This window comes from Lipotes vexillifer, unplaced genomic scaffold (genome assembly GCF_000442215.2).
Source record: "Lipotes vexillifer unplaced genomic scaffold, Lipotes_vexillifer_v1.1 scaffold982, whole genome shotgun sequence".
NCBI classification, from domain to species: Eukaryota; Metazoa; Chordata; class Mammalia; order Artiodactyla; family Lipotidae; genus Lipotes; species Lipotes vexillifer.
The window spans coordinates 1,339,247-1,348,716 of NW_006789467.1; the positions used below are offsets into that span (position 1 = coordinate 1,339,247).

General features: G+C 53.4%; 1 protein-coding gene across 1 annotated transcript in view; it reads right to left on the reverse strand.

The window, feature by feature from the left end:
- Nucleotides 1-5,285: 5,285 nt before the first annotated feature.
- CDRT4 (CMT1A duplicated region transcript 4) overlaps nucleotides 5,286-9,470 on the reverse strand; it is a 5,400-nt gene continuing 1,215 nt past the window's right edge. The window contains exon 3 of the mRNA XM_007462671.1: nucleotides 5,286-5,728. Within this exon, the coding sequence (XP_007462733.1) occupies nucleotides 5,286-5,728 (443 nt within the window). The remainder of the gene's footprint in view (nucleotides 5,729-9,470) is intronic.

Below are 9,470 nucleotides of genomic sequence, written 5' to 3' on the forward strand. Positions count from 1 at the left end.
GCAAGGAGCCTGAATCACTTAAAAGAAGCGTCATTTAATTTTGCAATGGCAAAAAAAAAAATAAATAACAGTGAAATTCAAATGGAAAGGAAGGAGGGGGAAAAGAAAAGGAGGGAGAGGCTCTGCAGACGAGGGCAGAAAGAGGAAGGGCGTAGAGCAGGGACCCTGCCTTCCCCTGGATTGAAGCGCACCCCTTGCCCCAGGGTACAGAGGGACCTCCACAAACCCGGAAATGCTGGTAGGAAGCACGGAAGGCCAGAACTGGTCTCTTTGCTCCGAGACCTGGGGAAGTTGAGGTGAGGCTCAGTGGGCCAGAGGCCAGATGCTGAGGGCTTGGGCCTGGTCCCCGCCCGGGGTCTGGTCAGGGAAACACAGGGGCTAGAGGCCTGCCTTGAAGCTGCCTCGCCAGCCCTCCAGCCAAAAAGGCAGGAAGTAAGTGGCCTGGGGTGAGCAGCGTGCAGATGTGGGCGCCGCCTCTGTGCTGCTTCGTGGGGCCAGGAGGGACAGGCCATGCCCTGAACCTCAGCCCAGCCAGGGGCCAGCTCCATGGTGCTACAGAAACAAACAAGACAGCCAGGCTAGCATACACTGAAGGCAGCTTTGCACAGTTCAAAACCCTCAGCAGAGGCCACTACGCTTCCGTTTGGCCAAAATTTCGCCATGACCTCACCCCTTTTCATGAGCAGCTGTCCTGATCCGAATCCTGCTTCCTTCTCTAATCCCTTCCTCATGAGCCTGGGGAGGGCACATGAGGAGCTCAAGGCAAGAACGCCCTCACAGAATCCTGTGCTTCTCTGTAACACCCCTCGCAACTGCGATGGGATGAAGTGATTGTCCGGTGTCTGCACCACCAGACGGAAGCCTGAGTGTCTGCCCTGCTCACGGCTGGGCCCCCAGCAGGGCACCTGGCACAAGCCAGCACCCAGCACATATCTGTCGGGTGCCCTCGATCGGCACCCGAGAAACTGTGAGGTCTATGAAATTTTGTCCCTTCTGATAAAGCCCAGAGGAAATATGTATAATTAACTTGGAATTCCATCAGACAGGCATAGATTGGTCGTTTAAAAGGACAGAATAACTAGATGTTAAATTTTAGGAGACTGTGTGTCCTGCTACTCTATCCCTCCCATGTCCTACAAGGAAGGGCACGTCCAAGGTGCCAGCTGGGTCCTTTGTTCGAATCACACTATGAGGACCAGAAGGAACTTTACAGCAAAGGTGCCTCTGCCGCTTGCCTCAAACTTTCTACACAACCCGGCCAAGTGGTTTCTCCAGCCTCTGGATATTACAAAAGAAACCACCGCTTCACCGTGCATTCTGTCTCGGGTGTCAGGACCTGGTGTTGTAAATCATTCGCTCAGTAAGTAACTGAGCCCCAACCGTGTGCCAGGCTGTGGGCCGAGCTCTGTGAAGATGACCGTGAGCAGGGCTGACCTTGTCCAGATCTCACGGCCCTTCCAGACCCTCCTTCCTAGCTCTGCTGGTCCAGTGGCAGACGGTGAGTTAGCTCTGGTTCACGGGTCACACACGACGGGCTTCTAGTGAAGCCACTGCCTGACAGATGGCGTCATGGCTGAACCTGAGGGCCAGCAGCCACAGGCCGGACACACCTGCCCTCTTGAGGACGCGCCAGCAGGACTGCGGGAGATGAAATGGAGGACAAGGGGAAAGAGGGGGAGAAGTGGGAGGGGACCCGGGTACAGGGGAGGCAGCCTGGACTTGGACTTGAGGGCCTGGGTTCCAGTCCCAGAGGGGCTCACTTCCTTCAGGGTCAGCTAGGAAAGCAGACAGAAGCCCCTGGACAGTGAATGGACGTAGATGCGCTGCAACACACAAAAGCGTGGGCACAGGTGCTGGCGCACACGTGGCCCTCGGGGTGAGCTTCCTTCCAGCCGCCACTTTCTCTGGAACCAACTCCTCTCTCCACAAACCCCTCCCAACTGGCGGTCCGCAGAAACCGTGCTGACTTGCCGGAAGCGTTGTGCTTCTCACTTGCCTTGTCCACCAAAAGCACTGGACGGTCCTGGGTGGCTGAACACTTATAGATCTGAAGAGGAAGTGGATTGGTACCACGAGCTCTGCCGGGCCCCCAGCAGGAGAAGCTTCCTAGAAAGGCCTCAGGTAGAGTGGGAAGTTTTATTTGCCCTGGAATAGAGAGTCTGGGAGAAGAGATGAGGGTCTCGGCATTAAGCCCAAGGTCATTTTCATGACACTGTTTATCCCGCCCTGTCCCATATGGACATCAGATCATGGTCAGGACCAAGGCACAGAATATGGGGTGGCAGTGGGCTCCACCTAAAGCTGGGGTGTTCCCGCATCCCCTGCCGGCCCTGCCTGCCCTCACCCCCACCCCTACTGCCCCAGAGGATCCCTCATGCACACGGCCCAGCCCCGCCCCACTGGTCTAGGGCACTGCAGTGCGATTTTCAAGTGCCCAGGTAGCTGGCTGAGGCTCTGGGTCCCTGGGAAGACATGTGGGCGGGGAGGAGTTAGTGAAGGAGGAAGAGGGAGGGTTTCCTGATTATTTGACAAACACAAACCCAGGCCTGAGCTTCAATCCGGGCTCTGACGACATCAGCTCACAGTAAACCCCAGGCCCCTGTTTACTTCCCCCCTCCAGCTCGCATCCTGTCTTATCTGTGGCCCCGATAACCTGCCGCCCCTGCCTGTCACTCCAGAAGGGAGGGGCTTCCAAGAAGCTTCTAGGAACGAATGACTCGGCTAAAGCTGAAAAGAGTCGCTCGGTCCTGACGGGCACCCTGGCCAGCCCACATCTCACAAAGCACTTCTGCGATCTTTTTTACCACCTCTGCTGACACGCGGAGCGAGGCTACGGGGCTGGGACTCTGCTGCGGGTCTCCGTCTCCAGGGACACGGAGCCAGTCCCTGCTTGGGGTCCCTGGGCTACGTGTGACTTCTCGTCCACCTCCCGGGACCCCCACCAAATCCCAGGGGTCAAAATCCCTACCTCGGGGTACCCAGCTTTGATCCATGTCCTAAGAAAAGATTAAGGGGACTGTGGGGCAGTCGCGCCTCCTACAGTAAGGTCCTCCGGCCCACGAAAGGAAGAGGTGGATTTGCTGTCAATCAAGTGCGTGGCTCCCCCAGGCCCCTGGGTTGAGGCCTTCCCCCAGCCCCACCCCCCGCCTCCCTTGCCAGGTGGAGGGCTCCCAGGTCACCGCCAAGCACCCGGCCGCACCCACCAGCACTGCAGCCTTGTTTACACAGTCATCCCCCAGGGACCTGCGAACCCAGCTTGGCCTTGAAGGGACTCCCTCCTTTCCAAGGAATTAGACTGTTTCTCTCTCAAAAACGGCCTCAGGAGACAATGCGTCTGGACCGCAGTCACAAGACACAAGCTATTTTCATCACAGCATAGAGTGCATATGTCCTTGGATCCTGCTTGTGTGGTTGTAACAGGCTGAGAATTAAACTAGTCTAAACAATACTATCTATAAAACAACCATTTTAACTTAGAGAGTATATGCGTGCAACAACTATCAAACACCTAGAGATTTTAAAGAAACAGAAACAACAAAACACCCAAAAAACTATGCGAACACTAACACAATGAGGATCTATAATCCATAGCTTCCCAAACATACTCTGGCTATAAACCCCCATAAAAGGATAGAAGAGAGAATTCTCGTTGGGAATTTATCACCAGCCTCCATGTCTATAAATGTTCCGTGGACCCAGATACAGTCATTCAGATTCACAGGAAATCACCTATTCTTTTTGCAAAAATTCATCCTGGCCAAGAGCTGGGAACCCAGGAATGGGTCTGGAGCTCCTAATTCGTGCAGCTCCTACACAGCTCACGGCAGCCAGCATGGAGCCCAAACGTTTCTGCAAGACTCCTGGATGAGCGAACGCGCTCGTAGGGCAAATTCAGCCTCTTCCAGCAACTAGCACATTGCATCTTCTATGTCTCCGTGAGGGAAACAGGGTGAGTATTAACTGCTTCACAAATATAAGCAGAGAGACTCAGGTGAGGGCAAAGAAGAGAGATGCTACCAGTGAGGCCATGCTCAGCAGGCAAGCCCCAAGCCCGAGACCGTGTGGTCTGCCTGTCATAACTCGAGCCTCTTTGTGTCTAAAGACAATGTCTTCTGCGTCCAGACTGAGTACAGCATCGTTTGCTTGGAGGCCAAGTGGGGACAGCTCGGAGCATGGGTGGACCAATGCCAGCTGCGTCTGACAAAGCATAGCTGGGGTCCAGCCGGGAACCTCTCCCCCCAGCCAACTAAGCTCCACAAGCCTTAAAGAACTACAGGGGAGAAAAATCCTCCATTTCTCAGCAGGGGACGCCCGGGTCTCCACTGCCACTTTGTAAACCCTCCAAGGAACAAACATCCCAATACCAGGTGCCAAGGGGGGCAGCAAGGTGGGATCGCCCAGAACCCCACCGGGCAGGTAGTGAACTCATCTTCCCTTGGCTCCAAGCCAATCCCTTTGCACTCTGCTTTGAGACGCAGGGTTTGGGATCCTGCAAATCACGTTTCTGCTCCCCTCCCGGTGAGGCTCTGCCCATCAGAAGAGCCAGAGGGAGTCCAGAGGCTGGAGGAAGAAGGAACTTGCTCCTGATTTGTTTCCTGTTTACCTCTGTCAGCTTCCTGTCCCTTCCTGTTTCCCCCAGCAATTCTCGTTCACTTGGACGGTGTCAACTCCCTCCAGAAACAAATATTTGAGTCCCATTTTGGTTTTCCGAACACTCTCAGAGCCAACTTCGGGGCGTCCGTCAGCCAAACAGCTCCCCCTCCTCAGAGGCGGGGCTGCCACCCCCAAAGGGGTCTCCTGCGAGCTCAGGACACCAGCATCTGGGAATTGAGATGCAGCCCACCTGCCCCTTCTCCGAGTGTCTAACTCTTAATGAGCTCACGCCTTCTCTTTGTCCCCCGAGCCTGCTTCCTGCGGGCGCCCCCTCCATCCACATCTCTGTGCCCTCTTCCTGCCTTTGCAGCTACCTGGCTGCAAAGAAATTCTTTCTATCAAAGGATCTCTGGTGTGACTGCTGTCTCCTGCCTGGACCAGGACTGATTCACCCCTAGCTGGGTCCTAAGCACCTCTGGCAGGATCTGGAGCCCGGGGCTTCCCACCCGCACATGACTGCACTGCCAGACGGGGTGCCCTCACCCCCTCCGTGGCCCACATTCCATCTGGTTGATCTCAGTCGACCACTGCCCGAGCAGGGGCAAGTCACAACGCAAAGGCCGTCACGAAATATGTGGCGAATGGCCCTTAACTGCTGCACAAGCTTGGGGGGCGGCTGCAGGGACTCCCTGTTAAACGTCGGGGTGCTTCTCCTCGCTGGCCAGCAGTGAGCGGTACGGAAGCACCCTCGTCCTCGGCTCCCGGGAGAAGTCGGCGGTGGGACTTGCCCTAGCATCCGCGTGGAAGTGGGTGCGCTCTGGAACCACGGCGGGACCCGTGGCCGACATGGAGAAAGGGCCCCATGCCGAGAGCGTGGTCTCTGACCTCACGTCCTTGAACGTCATGTTGCCTGAGGACTTGAAGGACTTTCTCCTTTCCAGCTGGATGACGCTGGGAGGCTTGCTCTGCCTGCATGTCGGCCGGCTCTCCTCGGCCGTTTGCAAGCGTTCCATGTCTCTGGCTTTGCTTTTCTCAATCAGTCTTTTCACCAGTGGGGATGTGTACGTGACATAGGCGGGCCACAGGTCATGTTTCTCAAGCAGATTCACAGGAAGCCCGATGTTTTCTGTCAGTTCTACCGGCAAAGAGAAATACGGGCAATTTAGAGGCACTCGTGGCCAATGATTCCATTCCTTAAGGGTCGGAGGGTATTGGAACTACATGTTGGATTTCTCCCCATCATGCATGATAGCCCTTCCATCCCCTGTATTCAGTGGGAATAAAACGAAATCCAAAGTTGGGAGACATGGACTTTCCTGGCAGTCCAGTGGTTAAGACTCTGTGTTTATGGGAGAATGGATTACTTTACAGGTTCATCCACGAACACTGGAAAGTCCCAAGGAGTGTGTCCACTGCCTCCTGCCAACATCCAAGGACTAAGAGATCGGGTGGCTTCTAACAAGGTCACGGGTGAGGTGGGGGGCTGTGGCCGGGAGACCCCACTTTGAGAACCATCGGTCCAGGGCCACGCCACTCCACCTCTGTGAGCACTAAACCCCAGGACAGCCTGGGAAAACATGGCCGCGGCGTCCCACCCCAAGGATGCAGACTCCGCAGAGCTGCTCTGGGGACTGGAGAACTTGCATTTCTAAGTCACTCCCAGGCGCCGCTGCTGGTTTGAGCACCTACTGTGAGTGGCCCTGGTGTAGGCTGAATAAGCTCTAAATCTTTCTTTTGGCTGCAACATACACGAGGTCCGGCTTGTGCAGGTGGGAAACACGGCCCTCAGGTGAGCGACTGCCGGACTTTCCATCCCTTTTCCCTCCTCATTGAGGAACCACTGTGGAAGGCAAGGGAGCGAGCTCTTGACAGGGGTCACCTTCAACGCCACTGCATTTATAAGTAAACCACTCCCAATGTCAGTGTTTTATTATATCTCACGAAGCACAGCATCCTAAAGATACATTCAAACTCTTAAAAAAAAGAAAAAAAAAAAAAAAGCAAGTTTTCGTCAAACCTAGTCCGATCCAGGCCTCACGGATTCCTTACCGCTAAGTCTTAGTGGCAATCTTTCATGACAATATGTTTTGAGAATTCACAACATCATTTTTCTGAAGCTAGGGAAGAAATAATGCTCAAATAGTCCTCTGAGCTAGAGAGAGTTTCATGTAATAATAATAATGATAAAATGGAAGTTTGAAGCACCTTATGTCTCCTTCTAAGACCTAGAATCTCAGAATGTCAGGCCATCCATTCCAAGTCCCCAGCAACACAGAGTATGTCATCCAAGGGGTCACCGTCCTTGCTTGCCCACCTCCAACCAAAGGGAATTCCTGGCTTATCCTCCACATTTGTGGGGCTATTAGAAACATGAGTACCACGAGTCCCCTGGTGGCCTAGTGGTTAGGATTCGGCGCTTTCACTGCCGTGGCCTGGGTTCAATCCCTGGTCAGAGAACTGAGATCCCACAAGTCATGCGGTGCGGCGAAAACAAAACAAAACAAAAACAAACAAACAAAAAAACATTGAATTATACAATAAAAATAAGTGTATTTTTTTTAAAAAAGAAAGAAATGTGAGTACTTCTCTCCATAAGTACAATAGGATTAATCAATCATGTCAGACGGTGGAAAAAGGCTCTGAGCCGGCGATATTTGGGGGATGTGGGATCATTCATCCTTGCTTCTAAGCCTCTAGTTTATGAGCCCTGAAGCTTCAAAGAAGCCCAGTTACTAGTGAATCGTTTGTTTCAACAGCATCCCCCTCAGAGCCCCTTGTGCCATCCCACTGTCCCCATAACAGCCTCCATGGCTGATAGGACAATTCCACAGACTGGTAGGTGTTCTCACGCCTGCCGATGCAGAGACTAGGATACTGTACAATCAAGGATGGGAATGTCCGAGACAGCCTCAAAACTCACGGGGAGGACTTGTTTAAAAATCAAAGGAAAGGGACTTCCCTGGTGGCGCAGTGGTTAAGAACCTGCCTGCCAATGCAGAGGACACGGGTTCGAGCCCTGGTCTGGGAAGATCCCACATGCCGCGGAGCCACTAAGCCCGTGCACCACAACTACTGAGCCTGCGCTCTAGAGCCCGCGAGCCGCGACTACTGAAGCCCATGCACCTAGATCCTGTGCTCCACGACAAGAGAAGCCAGCACAGTGAGAAGCCCGCGCACCGCAACGAAGAGTAGCCCCTGCTCGCCACAACTAGAGAAAGCCCACACGCAGCGACAAAGACCCAATGCAGTCAAAAGTAAATACATAAAATAAATAACTTTATAAAAAAAATAGAAAATCAAAGGAGAGAAATAGTCGACGTTAAGTCTGAAGACAAGCTGTGGGCTCTGATAATTTCCTCCAACTCTGGCACGCAGGGTCCATTCTGTGTGCCTAGAAATGAAACGCAGACCAGCGGTCCCCAGACAGAGGCAGCATTGCCGGGGCAGGAGGCATGACACTGAAGGGGTTTTCTTGTTTCTCCTTCAGGCACGAAGGCCCGTGCTCAATCCTCTGGGTTTTCAAGCCCAGTTCCTCCCACCCACCCCGCCCTGCCGGTCTCATATCCCAACATCCCCAGAATCTAGTCTGATTGGCCGGGTTTGGCCCAAGTAAGGAATGACACTTGTCTGGAACCTGATCTGTGACCTGGATCGTGTCTCTTCACCCCGTACGACCTTTGTTACCTCGCTTACAAGATGAGGACGAGCTCCTGTCCTGCTTCTCTCACAGAGGCGTGGTCGTTATAATAAAATGTTACCATAAAAATAAAGTGCTCCTACGTCAGTGCCCCCAGTTTCGCTGCATGTTGGGATTACTGGGGATCTTTAAAAAAATTCAAATACCTGGCTCCGCCCTGCCCCCACCCCACCACATTGTGATCTAATTGGAATAGGATACAACACAGGCAGCGGAATTAAAAGCGGGATTCTAACGTGCAGCAAGGTTTGGGAACCGCTATCGTAGAATCTAAACCAAAAAAAAAACACTGAAGATTTATAGGGTTTTAACTACTCTAGAGATAGGAAACAGGTCCAGGAGGTCACTTCAGTCTTTTTTTAGTTCTAAGACACAGATTTAAGAATTTACACATTCAATTCAGACGTATATTCAAGGATTCTTTGTTATGTTTGTTCAGGACTGCATATCAGTGGCCTTTAAACATTTTAAAGGACCCTGGAGCATTCCCACCACCACCTGCTAATACGGGAATCACTAAGACCAAAGAATCAGGGCTTCCCTGGTGGCGCAGTGGTTGAGAATCTGCCTGCTAATGCAGGGGACACGAGTTCGAGCCCTGGTCTGGGAGGATCCCACATGCCGCGGAGCAACTAGGCCCGTGAGCCACAACTACTGGGCCTGCGCGTGTGGAGCCTGTGCTCCGCAACAAGAGAGGCCATGATAGTGAGAGGCCCGCGCACCGCGATGAAGAGTGGCCCCCGCTCGCCCCAACTAGAGAAAGCCCTCGCACAGAAACGAAGACCCAACACAGCAAAAATAAATTAATTAATTAATAAACTCCTACCCCCAACATCTCAAAAAAAAAAAAAAGACCAAAGAATCGGTGTCTTTAAAGTGCTGAGCTAAGAACACTGGGGCTGAGGATGGTGCTTTGGTGCAGAACTAATTCACGCTCTATCTGTGGCCACAGGCTGCATCCTTATCTCGGAAAACCATCCTGCAGGGCTTCCCTGGTGGTGCAGTGGTTGAGAGTCCGCCTGCCGATGCCGGGGACACGGGTTCGTGCCCCGGTCCGGGAAGATCCCACATGCTGCAGAGCGGCTGGGCCTGTGAGCCATGGCCGCGGGGCCTGCGCGTCCGGAGCCTGTGCTCCGCAACGGGAGAGGCCACAACAGTGAGAGGCCCGCGTACCGGAAAA